General features: G+C 40.1%; 1 protein-coding gene across 8 annotated transcripts in view; it reads left to right on the plus strand.

The window, feature by feature from the left end:
• The window catches only part of LTBP1 (latent transforming growth factor beta binding protein 1), a 188,828-nt gene that overhangs the window by 151,261 nt on the left and 13,251 nt on the right, over positions 1–24,316 (plus strand). For 7 of the 8 annotated variants that reach the window (XM_074537316.1, XM_074537319.1, XM_074537315.1 and 4 more), the window contains 7 exons: positions 2,478–2,603; positions 4,769–4,912; positions 14,594–14,776; positions 16,058–16,144; positions 18,467–18,595; positions 19,926–20,066; positions 22,365–22,535. In XM_074537316.1, the coding sequence (XP_074393417.1) occupies positions 2,478–2,603; positions 4,769–4,912; positions 14,594–14,776; positions 16,058–16,144; positions 18,467–18,595; positions 19,926–20,066; positions 22,365–22,535 (981 nt within the window). The remainder of the gene's footprint in view (positions 1–2,477; positions 2,604–4,768; positions 4,913–14,593; positions 14,777–16,057; positions 16,145–18,466; positions 18,596–19,925; positions 20,067–22,364; positions 22,536–24,316) is intronic. The other variant, XM_074537317.1, reaches the window with a different exon arrangement.

Below are 24,316 nucleotides of genomic sequence, written 5' to 3' on the forward strand. Positions count from 1 at the left end.
TTTGAATTCCTTTACTTAACTGAGCTTTCTGATTAAGAGACAGAGTATTCAGATGTTTTACTAGATATGTGAAACTCTGCTGATCACTTGAGACTATTAATAGCAAATATGTTATGCAAGGACAGTGCACAGCAGCAAGAAGAAGGGACCAGAAAAACACAACTGTAAAAAATTTCCATTGTCTTCCTCCCAGTAACTGCATATGCATCTTTTTGTGATTCTGTCACTGTGGGGACTTAAAAAGGAAAAGGTATAAAAGGTAGTTCTTGACCCTTCACCTCTGACAGTCTTTAACACAGATAAGTTGCTTATTTGTGTTGCTGAATTAATTCTACTAAGAAGGACTTGTGTTAGGTTTCAATAAGTTCAATATCCAGAAACCATCCAAATTTTTGTATTCAATTCCTTGAGAAAAAGCATACTGGCTATTGTATTCTTTGCCAAATACAATAGCCCTTTCTAAAATAAATGCCTTGAATATTTTTTCTTTGTTTAATAAATCATGATGTAAAGACCATTAAAATCTTTACTACAAAACTTACGAACCAAGTAAATTTTTTTCTGCCAGTTCCATCTGCAAGTACTTTTTTATAACCATCAATTATACTCATACATGTGTCCTAGATTTTGGTGTATTTAGTATGTGCAGTTTTTGCCTGCATTCATATGTGTGCTGAAGTTTGTTAACCAATGAATCAGTTCAGTAGGAGAAGTGAGTTTTCAATCACTTAAACATCCTAACGTGAAACTACATGCCTTTCTGAGAAAAATGTTAAAATTTAACAGTTTGTTCCATTGGTACAGAAATTGTCAGAGACAGGTTTTTTAGCCTTTTTAAAAGTGTACATGCGATTCCAAATCTGTTCAGACCCCACCACAGCACACAGGAAAAGCTGGTTTTCAAGATCCCAGGAACACCAGTCCCTGAGGCACACAAAGCTTGTGCAGGTAAATTTGAGCACTTGGGTGCAAGAGGGCAGCAGAAGAGTTAACAGGCGTGGATGGTGATGACATGCTGCTCAAATTTTGGTAGCCTGGGGGGCTGTGACCACACTGTTCAAAGACCAAGAGTTCCCTTTCAACTGAGCATAAATCACAATTTAGAAGTAAAAAAGTCCTTGGTTGGTGAGTACTGTCAGGATAAGACAGCAGTGCATCTTTGCTGAGTTCTCTAGGTTTTTGTTTGACATAGCTGTGGACAGCTGGAGGATTAGGCAGGACTACATTTGAGCCCTACTCTGTCCTTACAGAAAAGCACCAGGTGCTGCTCACCTGTTTGGAGAAGGCTTTTCTCTGTGGCACTGCAAGATTCAGTCCCAACAGTTCTTTAGTTCAGGGAATGCCAAAGGCCCTCACTGGAGATAAAATGATGATAGGCTCCATCACATGAAGGGCTACCAAAATGTGCAGAAACAATGATAGGAGCAAGCCCTCAGATAAATCACTTTATTCCCCATTTAAAATGCAATTATCCCTTGAGGAAATGTGCAGAAGGAAAGCAGCAGCTTTACTTAATGTTTTTTAGGAAAGAAATACAGCAATATTTTCTCTGCTTCAGACTGCAGAGGAATATAGAAAGCAGAAGGAATATAGGAATCCTGGTATCCTGGCAGGTTCACAGCTAGTGTTCTTCCTCCTGAAAAGCACCTCATGACATCTTTAATGACCACATATGGCCAGGGCTTTGGGTTTAGGTCTTACTTTGAGTGGAGATAAAAATAATGCATTCCTAGCACTTATAACACACTTAAAAAAATAAACCACAGTCTGCCACAAGCAGCTCTGCTTCATTTGTAATTTGATGGGCAGCTGAGTCAAAGAACAGACTTACATGTGCAAATGACTTACTTGTAAGGCAAAAAACTGGAACTACAAATGAAAAGGCCAGTAGAGAAAACATTCTGGCATTGGAATTACTTTGTGCACCTGAGCAAGATTAACTGTATGTGTAGATTTACAGGACTTAAGACAGAAGGCTCAGTCCACAGATATTTACCACTAACACTATCAAACTGTGATCTGTGCTGAGCCAAAATGAAATCTGTGCAGCACTTCTGCATAGGGGATGTAGCTATACCCTTGAAGTCTTTGTAGGCACAGTGAGTTCAGGTTCACTTGTGTTGTTGACTGTATAATAGTGCACTGGTAGAATCTGTAAGTCAGTCACAGAAATTATTTAAACTATGCCTTAGTCTGTAGTATGTAACATCATGCTGTGGTTGGCAAGTTTAGTGAAACAGATGGGTGGAGGCAGTTGCCCATTGCTGACACACTTACTGCAAAGCTAACACTGAAAGAATGTCTTAAATTGTGTGTGCTTCCATTAATTTATGTGTCTTGTCCTTGGTTCCTTCCCAATGTGTCGAGGCGTAGCTGCATCTGTTTGCAAAGTGGCCCATCTGTGGGTGTTCTGCCCACAGTGAATGTGTGCCCTTGGCTGTCACACAGCCTGTCTGATGCTGCAATTCTCCCTGCAGATGTGGACGAGTGTGTGAACGGCACGGTGTGTGGCGCTCACGGCTTCTGTGAGAACATGGATGGCTCCTACCGCTGCCTCTGTTACCAGGGCTACCAGGACACGCAGGATGGGCAGGGGTGCACAGGTGAGCTCATGGGTGCTAGCAGTCACTGCTGCAAACTTCAAGGGACCAAAAACAGCATTCCAACAAGACACATTTCACATTTTTGCTTTCTGACATTTTTTTATTAAAGTTATGCCACTTACTAGTAAAATAGGTTGAGCTCTTCGTTACTCACTGAACTTTGTGCCAGATGGAAACTTTATTTAATGAATACCTTTTATTGGGGCAAACAGAAGGCAACAGCAAATAAGCTGAACCATTTATTTTATTTCTTTTAAAAAACCCAAGAAACCTACTTGTTGGTGCATGTCAGGACCATTCACAAATATAATAGCATGAATTTAATATCTTAGCCTATTTAAGAGCTACATCTGTTTAGTCTCTTAGCTGAGTAACCAGAACCCTGCACTACCCCCTGCAGGAAATAACATCTGGAATGTGGCACAGCCAGGCTGAATTAGATGGCACCTCCCAAGGCATATGGTGTCTAAACAGATTTTCAGCTTCCAGCTCCAGGAAAGACACCTATCACCTTGAAATGATGTGGGATTTTTTTGTAGATGTGTAAATTGTGCACATTTCTTTTGTGACTAATAGGTTTCCAGATCTGTTGTTAATAGTGATGGCTGGAGAATTGAGGCAGCACAAGTTTGTAATATAAAATTAATACCAGATCAAGGAGAGGTATTCATTAAGGAATTTCTTCAAGCCAGACTCAGGATGAAACACATTTACTGGTAACAGAGAGGAGGAATTAGAAGTTTTACAGAGTGTATGCATTTTCTAATATATTAAGTAGTTTTGTTACAAAATTCTTTATGCCATTTGACACTTACTTTGCTGCATAGCAAGGTATATTTTGTCATACAGTGACTTTTCATGGATGAAAACAAATGAAGCAAAGAAAGTAAAAAATAAAAGGGGAAAGTAAAAGATGGTGTGAAACTAAATTTAATTTTGAGCTCTCACTGAAGTAATTCTGAACCACAAAATACTGCATTTGCTTGGGGTTTTTTTTTTCCTTGTATAATACTCTATAGTATAAAATACTATTTTAAATTTTGAATCCAGATCATCCAAAACAATTTAGGGGAAAATCAAGTCACTAGTTTCTGACTAGGCAATGTTCTCCAAAGAAGACTTATTTCCTATGACAGGAAGCCAATAAAAAGATAAAGAGAAATCTGAATGCATTTTTTTAATGTGAGCAAACTCTAAGTTAAAATTAATATTTTTATAAAAACACATAAAAATCATCATTTATTCAGATAACTAGATTTTGATAGGCAAAAGGTAAAAAGGATGAAATACTGCTTCACAAGTTTGACCACACTCAATTATAGAAATTTCTGAACTGTGATACAGAAATTACTATTTCTGATACTAATCAGCATAATTTGTATCTACTAATGAGATTTTCTCATTAGAAGTAGATTTTCAAATGTCAATGTTAGCAACTAAAAACAAATTAAAGTTAAATGATCTTGGTAGTACTTGGTCCTTGTTTAAACAACAGACAATTCTATCAGTCAAAAAAACATTTCAGGCTGGCTAGTTAGCAGGTATATGGAATCTAAGTTAAAAATATGTGGAATTTTTTGGAGGGATGAATTTTGCAGTGTTCAGTGGGGTCCCTGGGTGGCCTGGGCACAACTTCTGTGGATCCCAGAACAGCCTGTGAGTCCATGCATAGACATATGGTGGCAATGGGGCTGGGGAATTCTCTGTTTGGTGGTTGTTTACAAGAAAAATGGTATTTTGGGAAGGAAAATGAATTCTCTTTTGTTTAGGCAGTCTGAATCTCACCAAAGCCTGTTCATTTTGCTCCTTGAGTTAGTGAAAGTTTGATAATAAAGATAAGAAAACAAATTTAATTACTCTAAGTCTTAAATCCCAATAAGAGAATACACAGGAAAGCAAGTATTTAACAATGAGAAACATCAAAAAACTGTGTTCTGGTCTACAATCAGCACCTAATCAACACTAATAGTCTATAAACTTTCAGGGATCTTTATTTCAAAGGACTTACTACTTGTTTATGAATCCACTTAGGTATCAGTGAGTTTTTAATCCTTCCCCAGAGATCACATCTGTAATCTGGCAGACAGTATTGGCACAGATGCAGCAGATAAAAGATCAGTCAGTAGGGGGTCTCAATTGATTTCTGTTTTGGATTTTTTCCCCAGATGTGAATGAATGTGAGATGTTGAGTGGAGTATGTGGCGAAGCCCTCTGTGAAAATGTTGACGGTTCTTTCCTGTGTCTGTGCTCCGATGAAAACCAGGAGTACGATCCAATGACTGGACAGTGTCGCTTCCGCACCTCACCAGGTAAAGCACCAGTGGATTCTTATCTGCTTGGCTTGATTTCAGCTGCATGCTGAACCATTGGAAAGGCAAAGCTGGTTGCAGTATTGGTGTTGCTTTAACTACAGCAGAAGAATTGAAAACTCTGTCATTGTCTTGAAAGTGTGTGCATGAGAGGAGGTTTTCTAGGACAGAATATGTTATCAGTGAATCATTAGCAGGGAAAATGTAGCAGAAGCACCTTTAAATGTTATACATCAACAGAGTTGGCAGTAATATTGAGCAATTACTACAGGTAAGAGTAAAGTCTGGCTGACTGTACTGTATGAATGAAATCTGATATGGAATCAAGTCTATGGCCTGAGTGATTTTGGGTTTTGTCCAAACTTTTGCAAACACCCATTAGTATGCTTGGACAATGTTTAAGGGAGCATATTATTAAAACCAGGAGTTATATTTAGTTGTGGTTTCCACCCAGATGGCAACCAAGCCCCAAGCAGCGACTTACTCATTCCCCTAGAAAGCTCTCTCAGGGGTTGAGATAAAGACAAATTAATTGGGAAAGCAAAAGCCACACACACATGCAAAGCAAATCAAGGAATTAATTGACTGCTTCCCATGAGCCAGCAGGTGTTAAACCATCTCCAGGAGAGCAGGGCCCCATCACACATCACAGTGATGTGGGAAGACAAAAGCCATTACTCCAAACATCCCCTCTCTTCTTCCTTCTCCTCATTTTATGTCCTGAGCATGATGTCATTCAGTCTGGAATATCCTTTTGGTCAGTTTGGGTCACCTGTCCTGTCTGTGTCTCATCCCAACCTCCCATGCACCCCCAACTTCAGCACCAGTGTGGCAGAACAAAACGCACAAAAGGCTTTGGCTCTCTGTAAGCCCTGCTCAGCAGTAACAAAAACCCTATATTATCAACCCTGTGCTCAGCACAAATCCAAAAACCAAGTCCATACCGACCACTGTGAAGAGCTCTGTACCAGCCAAAATCAGCACAATAGTCTTATCTTATTAGCGTTGTCTAGATTTAATATGAGTCCTAAGAGAAGGTTGTTGGGAAAGCAAAAACCCAAACCACTACATTGGTGTCAAACTACCTCTGTTGTCAGTCTCTCTTGAAGTGTCCTTGCCTGCTTTACTTCTTTAGTCCATTCCTACTAGTCCATTGTACTGGATTTTTGAGCTTTTCTTATGAAGTGTTTTGGGTGTTGGAAATACACTAATCGAAAATTAGTTTAGAACTCTTAAAGCTGCCTTCACATTTCTACACTGATCCAGTTTGGAGAAAGGAACAAACCCACAGGAGGATGAACAGAGTATAAGAACTGACAGGATTTACTTGCATAGCTTTTTTCAGAAGGCAAATCTTGATGGTTTTTCCTTGTTTTCTCACATTGCAGGCTGATGTAGCTTCTGGAAAGCCTTAGAGGATCTGGCTTTTTGGCCAGGATGCTCTCTTTACAGCTTCCAGGCTTTGGCTATTTTCTCCTATCACTCGTGATCTTTCAGACTTGTAAAGAGGGTTGAAATATCCATGACCTAATTGTCACAAATACGTAGATCACTGAATGTAGCACTCAGCAGCACTCAAGAAGTTGTCTATGAAATATCATTAACAGCTGATGGATGAATGTTTTGGGCCTGTGAGGAGGCAGTACTCAGGAGAGTTCAGCTAGCTGATGAAACCAGAACTAAGAACTTAGCCCAGGACCTGAGTCATGTAAAAAGAACTCACATCTAAGGGACATTTGAGGACGTATGCTAACATTACTGTGGGGAGGAAGGGGATGAAGAACACAGCATGACTGATTGTGCTTTCAACAGATGGATACTCTACTGTCAGTACTAATTCCATGATGCTATCAGCAGTGAGCACAGCTTTTCTGTGATCAGTCTGGAAAGTAACTGTTCTTCCTTCCCCTCCAGGCTTTGTCAGGCTCTAACAAAACACATGCTTTGCCTTTGTGTCTTCTCTGATAAGGTCATCAAGATCTCTCATAGGAAACCACAAGGAGCTAATGAGAAGTACTTTACGTCATATGGTCTTGGACTAGAGTAAGGCAAAATGGCAGTACTTGGAATAGAGTTCTTACTCTTTTTTCTTCCAAAGTAAAAGGAGAAAAGACTGTTATTAGTTCTTCTTATAAACTATTCTTGCTGCAAAGAATGCTGGAATAGCAACACACCCTCTCTGGCTTTGACAAGCCACATACTCAAGTCAGGCATGGTGCTTCCAGAGCTCCTGTGGTGCATATGGACATCATCTGTCAGCATTAGTGTGCACCATGCTTATGGAAGGCACAACTTAAAAGGCAGAAAGGAAGAACTTAATCTGTGTTATCCTGTTACAGATATCTGTAGTTCAGACTGGCTCACCCAGCTCCTGCTTATTTCTCTTTCTTTAGTTTTGTGCATAAAGAAGTGTTTGTTCCCCTTGTATGAAGTGCAAATAGGTGATATTTGTTCAAATGTTACTTTAATTTGGGACTTTTCTTACATGTGTTTAAGTCCATTAAATTTGTGGAGTGCTGTTCACGCTTTTCTTACCCTTAGGGCTCTGAAGACTTCCTTTTATTTAGATTCCACTTGCTGGAAATTTGTCTGTTGTTAGCTGTGCCTTGAAACAATCCTCCCAGTGTATGTATCAGGAATTTAAGCCTCTATTGTCACTTTCCAGTCAAAAAACCCGAAAAAGTGCAAAAATATTGTGCAGGAGTTGGTAGTCTCATTCCCGTCTTCTCTGCCCTACCATTCATAACATGTAGGAAATGTTTCAGAAATAAAAAAAGATAAAGGAAGAAAGAGCTTTATTCTGTAGGAGATGGAAATCTGCTGTTGTATACATCTTTGTACCTAAGGGAGAAAAAAATGCATGCTTTGTATTAAAGTCTTCTCATTTATTCTTTTAACAAACTATATAAAGCTATTTGTGATTAATTTCTAGCAACTGCCAATCTCTATGCATTTCAAGTTATAATCAACAATAGTAATAAATAATAATAAGTTTAAGTATAATTATGGTTTTAACTGTTGCATGTTGTAGTACACATTTGAACTACTCATGTAGACTAATATAGTACTTACAGGTCTCATAACATTGAATCCAGGAGCTCTAATGGACAGTGAATATCTGAGGATTATAACAAGTATGATTTGGGGTGGCATGCCAAAACTTGAAATGTTTCAATACCAGTGCTTGCAGAGATACAACATCATTGGCATAAGAGAAACCTGGTAGGATGAAACTATGCCTGGAGTGCCACACTGGATGTTTACAGGCTCTTCAGGCAAGCCAGGTGAGGCAGTGAAGTGGCTGGAATGTGTGGAGCTTACATTTGGCAATGGTATGGTTTAAAGTCTCTGGGTAAGGATAAAGGGACAAACAAATAACATGGATATCATCGTGGGACTCTAAACCACCTAGCCAGGACAATGATGAATTTTTCTTTGAGGACCTAATAATGGAAACCTCCAATCAACTTCCCTTGTCCTTTGGGTGGACTTCAACTTGCCAGGTATTAACTAGGAACATCAAACAGCTGGCACAAACAGATTCAGAAGATTGTTCAAACAGGATGCTAACTTCATGGTATAGGTACTAAGGGAGCCAGCTAGGAAGGATGCCCTCTTTGATTTGTTGCTTAATTAACGAGGAGGGTTTTGTGACTGAAGTGGTTATTGATGTCTCTTTCACACAGAGACGAGAAGCAATCAGGTTTAAAATCTCCTGACAAGAGGAAACTGCCAGCTTCGGCTCTGAAAATACGAGAATAGCAGACTTCAGGCTTCTCAGGGAGCTGGTTAGCCAGGTCCCCTGAGAAAATGCTATGGGAGGTGTTGGGGGTCCATTTGGTGCTGCTTACTTTTTAAGCTCCGCTGCCTAGGAGCACAGGAGCAGGCAATTCCAAAACATGGAAAGTCAAGAAGGTGAGGCAGAAGACCAGCTTGGCTGAGCAGGGGTCTTCTTTTGGAGCTAAGACAAAAAAAGAAGGTTTATGTCCAGTGAAAGGAAGGTCAGATAACATGACAATACAGAGATGCTGCTCACCATTGTTGGGAGAAAATTTGTGTGGCCAAAGCTCAGTTGGAGTTGAAACTGGCTATTACTGTGGGGGACAATAAAAAGGAGAGGGGTTTAAATACACTAATAGAGAAAGGCAGCACAGAAATGGCATGGGCCCATTACAGGATGAGGATGGTCACCTCGCAAACAGGGACATAGAAAGGTAGAGATATTTAATGTATTTTTTGCCTCTGTCTTCAGCACAAGCTAAGGGGGTCTTGTTGATCTGAGCTGGAGAATGGCTGTAAGAATGATAAACTGACCCTGAACCTGTGCAGTATCTGCTGCTCCATGTGGATCCCTGTAAGCTTCTGCAACCTAATGGGTTTGAGCCAAGAATCCTCAAAGAGCCTCTTGTGTCATTGTGAGGCCTCTCTCAATCATTTTTGAGCAGTCTTTGGAGTATGGAGAGATCCCAGCTGACTGGAAAATGACAAACATTGTCCTGATTTTCAAAAAGGGCAAGAAGGAGGGTCCTGCCAACTACAGGTCTGTCAGTCTCACTTCAGTGTCTGGTAAAGTTATGGAGAAGATTAATCTGGGAATTATTGAAAAACACCTGAAAAGCAACATGGTCATTGGTCACAGCTGACATGTCTTCATTAGGGGAAAGTCCTGCCTATCAAACCTGATTTCCTTTTCTGACAAGGTATCCCACCTAGCTGATCAAGGGAAGCCAGTTGATGTAATCTTTTTCATCTCAGTAAAGCTTTGGATACTGTCTCTCACAGGATCTTTCTGGACAAAATGTCCAGCACACAGCTGGATAAACACATCATGGGATGGGTGAGCAACTGGCTCATGGGCCAGGCACAAAGGGTTACAGTGAATGGGGTGACATCAGACTGGGGACCTGTCACTAGGGGGGTTCCACAGGGCTCCATTCTCGGCCCTGTGCTCTTCAACATCTTCATAAATGACTTGGACACAGGACTGGAAGGGATACAGAGCGAGTTCACAGAGGATACAGAACTGGGAGGAGCTGTTGAGTACCCTGAGGGCAGAGAGAACCTCAACAAACCAGAGAACTGGGCAATCACCAATGGTATGAAGTCAGCAAGGGAAAGCGTTGGATTCTGTACCTGGGATGGGACAGCCCTGGATATATGGACTGGCTGGGGAATGAGATGCTGGGAAGCAGTGCCACAGAAAGGGACCTGGGGGTTCTGGTTGATGGCAATTCAGCAGTGGTCTGGCAGCCAGGAGGGCCAGCCCTGTCCTGGGGAGCATCAGGGACAGTATCACCATGGAGATCTCCACTAAGGTACCTGGGCCCACTTAGGTAACTACGGCTAATTTAGACGTTGCTTTCTCCTGGCTACATGAAATACAACCAGCTATTTATGGTAATATATTTAACAGTGATTGATGGGATTTATAAGTCAGAATCATGGTTTTGGTGTCCAAACCCATAAGTCCCTTCTAGTTTGATTAATATTGAAACAAAATCAATCCCCCCTGTAATCTAACCAACGACCAGCACAAAAAAATTTGAGGCTGCCAAGTAACATAACAGTTAATAAATTTGATCCATAAGGTTCCTTAAGGTTAGAAATTTGGCGCATGAGTATAGATTCTAAATTTCCTAAACATTATGGGCTTTCTTATTGTTAAGTGAATTTCAGTTGTCTGTGGACAAAGTCTTAGCTGTAAGTTTTATGTGTGCATCAGTTGCACTAATCCCTGAATTGTGTATATGCAGGTATATTTATATGCACTGTACATGCATGTGTTGGTGTGTCACATGTGGAGTCAGTTGAGAAATCTAAACAAGTACGCCCTGATAATGGGCACATACCAATATACTTTTACTTTCTTCTTGAAAATCAGATTCTGAAAGTGAGAATTGTTACTCAAATTCTTACTCAAGCTGTTTGCTCAGAGTCATCATTTACTGAGTTTTTAGAAGTCGTGAAGTTATAATAACTATTTTTCATTATTGCAACCAGTTTTCTGATTGCATCTGTAAGCATTGTTGGTACACAGTTGCAGAATTTGAGATCCTGTCTATGTTTTGGTTTCTTCAGATCACAGTTGTTAACAGAACACTATTTAGGCAAACGTTTCAGTGTATGCTGAAGTCTAAGCATATGCTAATCCATATTGTCCACTGAATCCTGTATTACTGATGCATGTTTTTGTATCAAACATATGCTAAGGGTATTGTAGGATTAAGGTTATGCTAAGGTATATAAATCTATTTCTAAGAAATACTTCAGAATACAATCCAGCAGCAACTACACAGAATTCCTCTCATAGGCTGTTAATAGAACAGTTAGATCAAAAATGGAGTAAAATTATTTTCTTTTACCTTAGATATAGAGATATTTTACATTTTCTAACCAAAAAAACCAGAAACAACAATAAAAAAAATAAATATTCCTTTTCTGTCATATTTTGTCAACATACCTAGTGAAATCACTTTCAGAAACAGCCTGTTTACTAAATGGTTAATAATCTATGATATATGATAGAGAAATTAAAAGCTTGTAGACATAGACTGGACTTGGTTTAAAAAGAAAAAAAAGGTTTGTGTCTCATTTGCTTTCCAAACATTCATGACACCTTCTTGACTAACCCTCACTCACAGCTGTGTAAACAACAGCCATTTAAGCTGCTGAACAGATAATGGAAGGAGAAACCAGCACATGACATGTAAAATGGGAATAAACAAGGACATGATGAGACCATATCCCTTTCTTTCCAAGGCAGCTTCTGGTGTTCTTTCTCTGATAAGCAGCATGAAAACAGCCATGCTTTCTCTTCCAATGAAAATTTGGCTTTAATTCAGTTAGACAGATGGCAAATGGCCAAGGAAAATGTATAAATTGGTGACTGAAGTACTGCTCTCTCACCTTGGAATGGCAGATTTAGTTGAGCTGGATTTCTGTGACATGATAGTCTTAATATAGTTCCTATTGGATAGCAACTGATACCACAAAACCGCCTCAATTGATGAAATTCAACACATTATGGAAAATTGTAATTATCAGATGAGGGTTGACCACAGGCTAAAGTAACAAAGCTGAAATAAGCCGCCATCTGGGTGTATCCTTTAATGTATGATTTAGTTATATTGGCAAAACTGCAAAGCCTTGTAGGTGGCAACATCATACTAAATTTGAATGGAGGTGTCTGCCAACCCCTTAGCCTCCCAAAATTGAAGTCACTTTTCTGAGGAAAATAGAAGTAAATCCAATTGTCTGTGTCTAATTAGAAACCAAAAGAACTATTATACATGTTCATACTATTGAAGTGCAATAATAGGCAACCCATGCTGACATTTTAAAATCTGCTTTTCTCCAAATGGATCTAGTATTTGCACACCCAGTAAAGTTCCTTTGCTCCATCTGCTTTGGAAAATGTGGGTGGGCAGTGACTGGATTGAAACAGCAAGAGCTGGAGTTCATTTAATTCCTTCAGCATTTGTTAGACATCACTATCTTCAAGCTCCCACCTCAAAAACACTTTTTAAGTGAGATCTTGAAACCCACTCCAGAGTTGCTTGTCTCTTGTTTCAAAGGTGATTCGCTTTTTTTTCCCAAGTTCCAGCCAAAGCTCTCTGTTCAGGCAGGTTGTTCATCTTCCCTCCTGTCCCATCTTTCGGCACATGGGGATGGCCTGCTCCTGTCCCTTTAGGATTTTCTTCCTAAAGTACATCCAGCCCTCCTGGACTCTTTTGCCCTTCAGGACTGCTGCCTTAGGGAGTCTCTCAACCAGTCTCCTCAAGAGGTGAAAGTCTGCCCTCTGGAAGTCCAAGGTGGCTGATCTGCTAGCACCCCTCCTCACTTCCAAAGAGTCACAATCACTATCGTTTCCTGATTGCTTTTCCCACCGTGGCCTCTGACCATCACATCACCCGCCCATCCTTCACAAACAGCAGGTCCTCTGGGGCACCTCCCCTGGTTGGCTTCCTCACCAGACATGTCAGGAAGTTCTCTTCCACACACTCCAGGAATCTCCTAGACTGCTTCCCTTCTGCTGTGTTGTATTTTCTATCAGACATCTGGTGTGCTGAAGTCTGCCATAGCAGTAAGGGCCAGGGATTGCAAGACTTATCCCAGCTGCTTATAGAATATTTCTTCTCTCCATCCTGGCTGGGTGGTCTACATCAGACTCCCACCACGATACCTGCCTTGTTGGCCTTTCCCCTGATTCTTACCCATAAGCACTCAACCCTGTCATCATCATCATTCAACTCCAGACAACTGAGACACTCCCTAACACACAGGGCTACCCCACAGCCTGTCTCCCTGCCTGTTCCTTCTCAAGAGTTTACAGCTGTTCATTGTGGTGCTCTAGTTGTGCGAGTCATCTCACCGTGTCTCTGGTAGCAGCTCTCTTCCAGTTTTCCTGCCGCACCACGGAGCCAACATTTCCTGCAGCAGCATCTTGAAATGCACTGCCGCTCTATAAAGTAGAGGTTCTGATTCCAGCCTCAATAGCTGTGTTTCTTGAGAAATGTCTCATGCTTACCTTATTGTACAAGAGCCTGGGTAAAAACAATGAGATCTCAAAGAGTGAGAAATCAGCCAACATGGAATGAGTTTAATAGGTTTTTTGTGACTTAAACATTTGTTAAGTACTAAGCATAAAGAATTTCCCTAGATAAAAAGGAAATGAGCTAGTCGCCTCAAGATTTATCTGTCTAAAATTCCTGAATAAAGTTTTGGGTTTGATTGATAAATGTGAGCATACAAAATTTTAGAGCTTGGTGACTTTACTGATGGCCTGTGAAAAGTTTTTCATATTGATCAAGTGTGAATTACAATTTTATGTGGTAGTTCCCACTTCTGAGCCCTTGATGATAGTTTTTGTGAAGTGAAATGTTAGGTAAACAGAGTTCTGCAAACACAGAAGCTTTAAATAGGTTTTTCTTTCAAAATTGCTTCTTGGTGTATTTTAGGAGTGCCTTGCTTTTGAAAGGTCTTTGAGTATTATAGTGATAGGGTATTTACTGGATCTGTGGGACAGACTATTTTGCCTTCAGTCCATATAAATATTGTGAGAGGACCCAGTCTGTGCTTAAGGCAATAAATCTGCTTTCTTGGCTGGATTGCTATTTTAAAGTAAAACACAGAGTCGGTTAACTTGACATCTGTATTATATTCCTCTGCTTACTGTGGAGTCAGTAAGTTACTTTTGCAAAAATCATAAAGGGCATTGTATTCAAATGTGGAGTGTGCTTTTTCACAGTGAAATTAAAAGGGGCGGTAAATGCTCATTCTTTTGAAAATTGAGTCTTTTCAGTTCATGCCTTCACTTCTTTATCTGAAAAAATGAGGTTGTAATATTTGCTTACCTCTGTGAAGAGCTTTTGGATTCATATGTGAAGAGCATATGTCAAAAGCTGGCCATGTCCATTAGTAGCAGAACATGAGAGTAGGTACTTCATGCATTGCTTGAAAATGATGGAAGTGCAAATTGGAGGAATCCTTTTATGGTCAAGTTGGAGAACAGGTCTGAAAAAGCCAAAGGAAAGTCATTGACTTCCATGGTTCTTTCTAATGTCAAAAAGTTAACCCAAAATTTGTACCTAACCGTTTTCTTCTCTGCTCGTTTGACCTCCTGGAAAAGTGAATAATTTCATGTGTCATCTTGTGTGGTTTATGTTTCCTTTTCTACCTTAGAAATGCCGGTAGAGGCTGATCAACAGGAAGATGGAAAGAAGGAGTGCTACTACAATCTGAATGATGCCAATTTCTGTGACAATGTGCTGACATCCAATGTAACCAAACAGGAATGCTGCTGTACCTTGGGTGCTGGCTGGGGTGATAACTGTGAAATCTTCCCATGCCCTGTCGTTGGAACTGGTAAGAGGAGGCCTTCTGTCCCTTTTGAAGGCATTCTGTTTATGTTAATAGAGTTTGCTTTGCCTTTAGAGAAGGCTTGCCCATTAAATCCCAAATTTTTTAGTATTTAGTCATGACTTATCCATAGGAACCCTCCACAGAGGAAAGGGTGATAAGAATAATTTCTACCTGGTGTAAATCCATTGGCTTCTCTGCTCTTGCCCTAGGGATTAAAAGAGCCTGTTTTTGAACAGTGATTTTAGGCAAATACGGATTCTCGCAAGAGCTTTTTCCAGATGCTATGGTAACACTTTAGATTTTTTCCACAAGCTGGAAAACAAAGGTAACCATTATAATATTTTTGAGACTGCAGCTATTCTTTGTAGTGCTGTTTGTACAGCACTACAGCTTACCAATATATATTATGGCATTAGTTTTACATTTTGCAGCTTACTGAACATCAGTTAATAATGTTCTGTGCAGACCATTGTTTAACCTCAAAATATTAAATTAGACAAACAGGGCCATGTGATATTTGTCACAAATTTTGAAGAGTACTTGAAACATAAACAGGAATGGCTGAAATTCAGAATCCAGCTGGAAAAAAAATCACATAAGAGAAGAACATGTGTAAACCTTGGGATTAAATGCTAAAGATTACTTTTCACAGAAATGCATCATGTTTAATTCTGGTTTTAACTATACCTTAGAACTGGTCAAATTGAAATGAAATGCAAAACAAAAAAGGGGCCTCTCTGCTTGGATAGGTTTGTTTGATTCTGTATAGTCTCCAAGACACTTGAAATAATTTTTCTCTGTAATGCACACCATGTTCTCCTGTTGCAGTCAATTAGTGTTTTGCCTGTATGAGGACTGAAGAATGTGGACAGGGGTTTGTATCTCAGTTGGAGTGTGCCTAGATTACAGCTTGCAGCGTAGCTCAGAGAGGCCCATGCTAGCTTTAATTAATGTAATTTGGCTACTGGTATTGTTATAACTGCAGTGTACCATGAAACCTAGTAAGGACCACATTCTCCTGCCAAAAAGCAAGAGAAATGAGTTTGCCTGGAGCTGTGTGATGCTGTAGGCACCCTAGTGAGGTTTGGTTTTTCTCTGCAAACTGAGAGCAGGGGCAATCAGGCTGTGGCATTTAACATCCCTCATTAAACTAAAGGTGTGTATGATTGCCTGATAGATGTAAACAAGGCTAATATCTCAAAGTACCCTGAAATACATGTAACACTACATATGTGAATGAATACCTTCTTCTTAACAACATAATTTTTTTTCTTTCTTTCCCAGCTGAATTTACTGACTTGTGTCCTGAAGGAAAAGGTTTCATTCCCTCTGGAGAATCATCTTACGGGCTTCTTGCTCAGAATTACAAGGGTCAGTACTGACTTGTATTAAGTTTAATTATTTCAGAAGTGCTGGTAGTTGATTGACTAGAAATGTGAGCCAGGAATGTAAGCATACTAATTCAAATTTTATTAGGTGATAAAAACAGTTTATAGTACAAAATATTGCTGAAAATCATTCTACGGGTTGTTTAGAATGTTAATTACACAGTCTCTGTCATATTCTGGTTTAATTTCTACTAAGTGCTATATGCTGTGAGAATAGGTGCTGTGACCACAAACCACAGATACTTATTTACATATGGAATACAATGCCAGCTTAAATTTGTAAGTATATGTGTGGGGAGCTGGAAGAGAGGAAAGAGTTCTGTTGAACATTTGGCCTGCAAGGGCGAATGAGTATTAAAACTGAAGAGAAATTCAGGAACGATATTTTCATTACAGACCTTCATAGAATAATTACTGGTGGTAGTCCAGTGGTAGTAAAGAAATCAGAGTGATAGAAGTTGAGAGGGAGCTGGCATCACAAAGAAGGAAAAGTGAAATCAGCAAAATTTCTTTTCAGTTTTGAGAAGTAGCCATCAATATTAATAATTTTTAAGATTGTCACAGAACTCATCTTAAAGTCTTTGAGAGTATTTTTGTTGAGGTGTTGTTTAAGGGGGTTGTTTATCTTTAGAGATCTAAGATTTCTGTGTATATTCACAATGAGGATTTGGAACTTGCTGTGTGTGCAGCATATCCAAATTAGTCTCAAATAAAATCTGTGTTGTTCTTGTGCTACCTCAGGGTTGGTAATATCTCTAGCTGCTATAAATACTGAAATGTATACTGAATAATGTATACTGAATAAATACTGAAATAGTCCACCTGGAAATATCTTCCACAAATTCCTGTCATAATATGACTTTTTCCCTTTTCAGTAAATTTATGTTATAAAACCGTAGGAATGGCACAAAGGACAAACACTAAACAGATAAATAACTTTTACTAATGTGCTCTTTTTGTAATGTGATCTTTCTCTGTTACACTAACTTAAATTTTACTGTTGCTCTTGTCCACAAGCTTCTGCTTGTAGGAGGATTTCCTGTTTTGCTATTGGAATTATCTGTCAGAAGTGAATAGCCTGGTAGCCTTCTTTGGTTTTGCTTCCAGGCTTTCCCATTTTTCTCCAGACACAAATCCGTGTTCCACAGGAAAACCACAGATGTGAACACGACGTTTTTTATTAATCTTTGCATTATTCTTGCTGCAGTCAAAATATTTAATGTTTGTAGCCACTTAGTGGCTGGAAGAGTGGATGTAAAAATAAATCGTTTTCTACATCTTTCAGTTCTTCTGGAGACTAGGAAACATTTGAATAATGTCCCTTTCAAGCTACTGTACAGCTGGGAATGATAGCTTTGGGATAAAATCTGTGGTGCCCCAGAATATAAACGGGGAGTAAATATATGGAAGACAGTGGATTAAAACAATTAGTATTGAGAGAAGAATGACCTACTTTAAGTTGTGCCTTTTATTGCCATTTTCACTGCAAACCTTGCTTCAGCAGATTGGCTCTAAGTAGCAAATGAAAGGTAGACTGGAAAAAAGGAAGTGAATGGAATTCCAACAGTAACAAATACATAAATAAAGACTGGGAAAAAATGTGTACAACTGTGAAAAGCAATATATGAGCTGGCATATATTTTCCATGGAACCTCCCTGAACACGTTTAGCCTCATTTGAAAGCATGGTAGATTCTCTTTTTCAGCCATCACTAGTTCTGTAGTGATTGCCACCCAGTGTTCAGCCACAGACACAATTGGCCCTGTGAGGGGGAAGGCTGCACTCAAGTTGTGCTTTGAGCAGCAAAGCCATGAGCAGTGCAGATAGGAAGATTTCCTACTGTGCACAGCAGAGTCACCAAACTCTATGCAAGAAGATTAGTTGGTTTGGTAGCCAGATGGTGTGCTTAAATTACATCCATGGTAGGAGCACCTTCAGTAAAGCAAATTATGTGGGAAAATACAGGCTATATTGTTCATCTGTTTTGCTTGGAGTTAGGAGCAATGTGATACCAAAGGACCAAAAGGGAAACTGCAGATTATTCCAGTCTCTCTGTGCCACAGGACTTAATTCTGACAAGGGAAAGTAAGGGTCCACCCAATTTTTCCATTTCCATTCTGGCTACATTGCCTCTTCCACACCAGTTGTCTGAGGGTTTTTTTTCTGTGGATATCTGTGTTCCTGGGATTTTCTGTTTAAATTGAAGTTTGCTTGAACAGAGAAGTGTATAGGATTTATTCCATCTTGCTTGTCTACATGGCATCATAATAACAGTGGTAACACAGCATTTATGTTTTCTCCCCAGATGCTGATGAATGCCAACTCTTTGGCCAAGAAATCTGTAAAAACGGCTTCTGTTTGAATACACAGCCAGGTTATGAGTGCTACTGCAAACAAGGCACATACTATGACCCTGTTAAGCTCCAGTGCTTTGGTAAGTTTATTTAAAGTGGTCTTGTCACTATAATAGTATGCAGATGGGCAAAACAAGCAGACTCCTGCAGCAGGATTCCCATCACAACTGTGGCATTTCCAGTAAGGGGAGAAACACTGGGCCTCTAGACTCCTGTAGCAGTTTTGTAAGATGCATTGGGTCATTTCCCTTCCTTCTGCTTGGCTGAGCAGCAATTCTGGATGACATGGCTGTGGCATGTAGAGCAGGGTTTGCTTTATTTGCCTCCTTTTTCAGCAAATTACTCCCAGGAGTTTTCATCTCCAGAACAGCCTTTTGTGCTCCTTTGAGTGCACAGTCAAGAACTGGTGCCAGCCTTAATGCAGGCAACACAAAGTGATCAGAGGGAGCTCCCTCCTCACATGCACGCTGCTGCTTCACTCTGCCAAGGGGCAGTTTAGCCTTCTGTTCTTTGTGGATGAGGTGAGCAGTGAAAGCCTGTATGTTGAAGCTCACCTTTCATTTGGTAAGTGTTTTGGGTTTACTATATTAAATCAAATTAAGGCAGACTTCTTTTTTGCTTCAAGGACAGCTATTTTCCCCATGGAGTTAATATGCAATGTGAAATTACAGTTGAGGTCATTGATAAGCCCATTTTAGCCTGCACAACCTTGTACTCTTTTGGTTCTGGTATTCAACTGAAAATTACTTATGACCATGACCCTGGCTTTTGCTTTGTAAGCAGAGAACCATGTATAATGTGCAGAATAGCATAATGAAAGGAAGCAATTTTTGCAACTGCAATAAGGGAGCTTTTTACCTTGGGATTCTATGATTATTCTTTACAAAGGGTGGAATTTTAGCTGACTACATGTAATTTATCTGAAGTGGCCTGCTCTTCCCTTTGAGCTAAATTTCGGCTTTTGCTTTCCAAGACAAACTAAGAAAAATAACTACCATGGCTAGGTAAGGTGATCTCTTCTTCTGACAAGCTCACAAGAAATCACTAAGAGTATGCCTACCTGCCTGCTGGTATTGTCCTAAAGGGAGAGGAATGTGGGAAGCAGTAGCAGCTATACTGAGTGCAGGGTATTCCTGGCACTGCAGCCCCTACAACAACCCTCTTTGTCCTCCCAAGTTCTTCTCTGTACTAACTCCCTAAGACTTGAGGATCAGAGGTGAGCATCCTTCAGATGTCTGTCCTTCTCCGTGGGCACAGGCAGGATTTTTTTGCCAGCAATGGGTATTTGTGGTAATTTACTGAAGGCATGCAGGGAAGTCTGCTCCTAATGTAGGAAAATAGAAACATAGATTAACACAATGCAAATACTTTGTGCTGGCTTTCCTTGATACATTTCCTTCCATTTTAAAGACACGGATGAATGTCAGGACCCACACAGCTGTATTGATGGCCAGTGCATTAACACAGAAGGATCTTACAACTGTTTCTGTACACACCCAATGGTTTTGGACGCAACAGAAAAGCGATGCATCAGACCAGCAGATTCAAGTGGTATGATCCATTATACATATTACTGAAGTGAGTGCACCTCTACGAGGTGGTGCTGACATGGCTACAGACCCAAAGTCTAAGCTTAGGCTGGGTCACCCTTGGATGAGCCTGCTCTTCTGGAGGATTTTGGAAGGCAATGCTTGGACCGTCGTCTGTTGATCCAGAAGGCACCGTGATGTAGGACTCCACAGTGCTCCACTTTGCCCATACAGACAGGACATTGCTGGAAGTATTGTGAGATTAGGCTCGGGCTGAGGAGTCTTCAGCCAGTTCACCAGCTCTGCGTCTGCCTTGTCCAGCCTTGTAGGTAATGAGGCACAGCCTGCTTGCTGTCTCAGTAAGGCTGGGGTTTGGCTGCAGGCTAAGTCTCGAGATTCAGTTCTACCAAAGTAAAATAAAAACAGGAATGACAGGATATAGGAGGAAATAGCTAAAATTGTATGTGTGCTTTCAATTGATTAACTGTGAAGGTACACTGAGCTCACAGTTTCAAGCTGTGGGCTTCAGCATCAGTGTTGAAGTAACATTTTTGTGTGTGCTTTTAATTTCAATAGACACTTATTTCAGAAAAAAAAAGTTAGGTATTATGAGATTCTTGGAAACCTCTCAGAAATCCAGAGCATTATGCCATCTGCACAGCTTTGTCTATGCCATTCATGTCTTCAACAGAAGTGTTACAATGGGTTTGATTTAATGCTGGCACTGTATAGCCATAAATCCAGACCTCTGGTTCCTGCAACTTGCAGTGAATTTTTCTGAGATGCTTCTGTAAAAGGAAATGGGAATACAGACTGAATGCCTGCTTTAGTCACTCCAAATTGTAAGGCTGAGATTTTGAGGAGTAATGTGGTCACCCTGTTGCGTTAAAATGTGAAAGAACCACAGCATTTCTATTGTTCAGTCTTCAGTTAAACAAACCAAGAGTAGGGTTGTCCTTTGGGTTCATCTAGGATGTGAAGAGAATGCAAGAGCCCAGAGGGTCTTCTGTCATGAGACATTCGGCTGACACAGCAGTGAACATCTCAGCCAGCACAGAGCACTCAAGCCTTGTGTTGCTACTGGCAATGTCCCCCTCATGCACAGGGGGAGGGGGCAGGCTGGTTCTTTTGCTGCCAGCAGAATTTGGAGTCAGTTGTAGAGAGCCACTGCTGCTTTTCACTGCATATTCTGCCAAGCTCTTAGTAGAATAGGTATCTAAGCTGTGATCACCTTCATGCTTTCAGAACTCCGTTTTGCTCTTGAGTGAGGTTTAGGTTCTGTACTCAGCCATGCATAATGTAAAAATGCGGTAAATGGATATACACAGACAAAACAGAACCTTGCTTTGTGACAACACTTATTTTTCACTCTGTGTTGGAACAAAATCAAAACCTTGCAGATGTCTTCACAAAACTGTTCTGAGGTTTTTACATTCCAAGAGGAAGATTAAGTTTACAGTTCCTCTCCTGATCAGCAGTGATCAGAACTTGCTGGGACTGGGAATGGTTTCTTCTGAGATCTGTGTCAAAACTATTATGCCTCTGAAATATTCCAGCCTGGACAAAAATTCAGATTTTTGTTAATGTTCGTAAGAATGTGACAGTAGTTCACAGCAGTGTTCTGTCTTTAACAATAGCTGTAAGTGGATGATTGGAGACCAGGAGGGCAGATAAACAATACTTCTCTTCACCCTCCCCAGCACTCTCTCAGCCTCCAGCTATTTTCAGCTCAGGGGATTTCCTGAGACTGATGTAGTTTGTCTGTTTAGTTAATGGGACTCTGTCTTCCAAGTATTTGTCCAGTCTCCCAGGGAGACCATGCAAAATTTTTGTTGAGCTCTGCCCTAGTTGTAACAGTTCTTTCAGATGCATTGATTGCAATATAAGAAAAGCAAAATAACAACTTTTAAAGATCTATTGTGTACATGGAGTTCCCCAAACATTCACCTCTCTCCCAGTGCTGTTTTTTGTCAAGCTCTGTTAACTTCCATGGGAGCCGAGCTGAATTCCTGTTAAATGTTCAGCAATGACTATGATTTAGAAAGATCTGGTTTTTGGATATGCAACACAATGTGCTTTTAAATTGGCCTAATGTGACAACTCAGGACATTTTAAGATTTTTCCAAAGCTGAACATTCAAAGGATGAGCCACCTCATGACCTTAAAAAAAGTCATGACTTCTAAGCTTAAATTTGTATTCAGCAAAGTCTGTAAAGCTAAGTTAATTTTCTAATTTAAATTTACAAATTTTATCATTATACCAGCGTCTTATTTAAATAACAGCGATGTGACAATGACCTAATCCTGTCTTCTCCATCAGAACAAACTGAAGAAGCTGAGGTCTACCAGGACCTTTGCTGGCAGCACCTAAGTGACGATTTTGTCTGTAGTCGCCCGCTGGTTGGAAAGCAGACAACGTACACGGAGTGCTGCTGCCTGTACGGGGAGGCCTGGGGCATGCAGTGTGCCCTGTGTCCCATGAAGGAGTCAGGTAAGGAACACACACAGCACTGCTCCAGCAGTGCTTGAAACACTCCAGTGCTTGGAGCACTCCAGTGCTTTCATACCTTGCATTTGTACCTGCACCAGTAACATGAGAAAGAACAAAAAACCCCAGCCCCTCTAGTTAAGAGAAATGGGTTACCAATAAGGACTGAAGAATTTCCAGGGAATATAGTTTAGTGTGGCATTCACATTCTCTGAAAATATCCTTTCACCCAGGATTTTTCTCCTGGGAAGCTGAGAGGCCTCAGAGAAAAGGAAAACAATTCTTATCTCATTTGCTTCTCCTGTGTTGTGCTCATCTGGAATGTGTTTGGAGATTGTTCCACAGGTGATATTATTTCATTGGATTCTGGTGCAAGTTGTTATGACTCATTGGCCAATTAGGGCCAAACTGTGTCAAAACTCTGGAAAGATTTTTCCACGAGTCACAAATTTTCATTATTATCTGTTTAGCATTCAGTAAGTATCTTTTCTGTATTCTTTAGTATAGTATAGTATAGAATTCTTTAATTAAATATAGTATAATAAAGTAATAAATCACCCTTCTGAGAACATGGAGTCAGATGCATCATTCCTGCCTTCATCGGGGCATCCCAGCAAATACAATAGTTTAGTGTTAAAAAGAAAGCTGGCTGTTGTATTTTTAAAAGATTGTACTTTGTTTACATGTTTGGAAATCAGATACTCTTCCGTGATATGTCAGGTAGAAGGTGTTACTTGTGGTGACTACAAAAGCTGAATGGATACAGAGAGACATGTCTTTGCCACACAGATTTATTTCTGGGTTCTGGAGGAGGGGCTAGTGGAAGCAGCATAGGTAGATGTCATGCTTTGCCTGAGATACATCAGCCCTGGTTACACAGTCTGGTGGTACAATACAAACTTCTTCCCCCCCTGTATAAACTGTTCCAAGGCTTAGTTTGGATGCAGCTTTCTTACTATAAATGTGTCTTTCAGTGACATACCTTACCATGTAGGAATACCAACCTGCACTGGTAAAGCATTTTATTGTGCACATTCCTGGATTTTCACTTGGGCCTTTGTTACTCTAATGGTAGTGTTGTGGCTAAAGCAATACATGTTTTACTTGTAGGAAAAACCCAGGAATTAAAAAACTACATAGAGAGGCTCAGTGCAGCATTAATGTGGCTGTTTCTGTCTGCTTGGGTTGTATGCTTTTATAATTTACTTGCAAGGTCCCTGAACCTGTTCTTAGATATCTTTACTTGTTTGAGTTTGCTTTGGAAATGCAGCAACTGAAAAAAAAGCATCTGATTTTGATGATGTTGGCTGGAGTAACTGCTGGCTGATGCTTACCCCAGGAAGAGACTGAAGAAGAAAAACAGGGCATGACAGCAGCTTGATTTATAAGATTTGGAAATCTTTGAAATGTCTTTGTCAGAACAAATCTTACATGAGGACATCAAATTACTATACCTGATAGAATAACAAATGCAGTGGAAAGAAATGTAATGTTGCCCTGTATTTGAAAGACAAATATAGAGCAACAGCTAATAGCAAGAATCGTTGCTATGGCCTGGAACTCCTCAAGTGGAAAGATTGAGCAGATTATAGGAGTTTTTCTTCTTAGAGAGTTCAGCACATGGTGAAAGTGACCCATCTGTGTCATGTAATCCTGAGGGAGCAAAGAAAAACTGTTGCTGTTAGAGAGAGTTAAATTAGGTATAAGATTATACCTCTGGAGATTTCGAGCTAGTTACATTTAAAGCAGAATAGATTTGAAAAGAAAGAGATAAGGACCACCAA

The sequence above is a fragment of the Zonotrichia albicollis genome, chromosome 3 (assembly GCF_047830755.1).
Source record: "Zonotrichia albicollis isolate bZonAlb1 chromosome 3, bZonAlb1.hap1, whole genome shotgun sequence".
Classification (NCBI taxonomy): domain Eukaryota; kingdom Metazoa; phylum Chordata; class Aves; order Passeriformes; family Passerellidae; genus Zonotrichia; species Zonotrichia albicollis.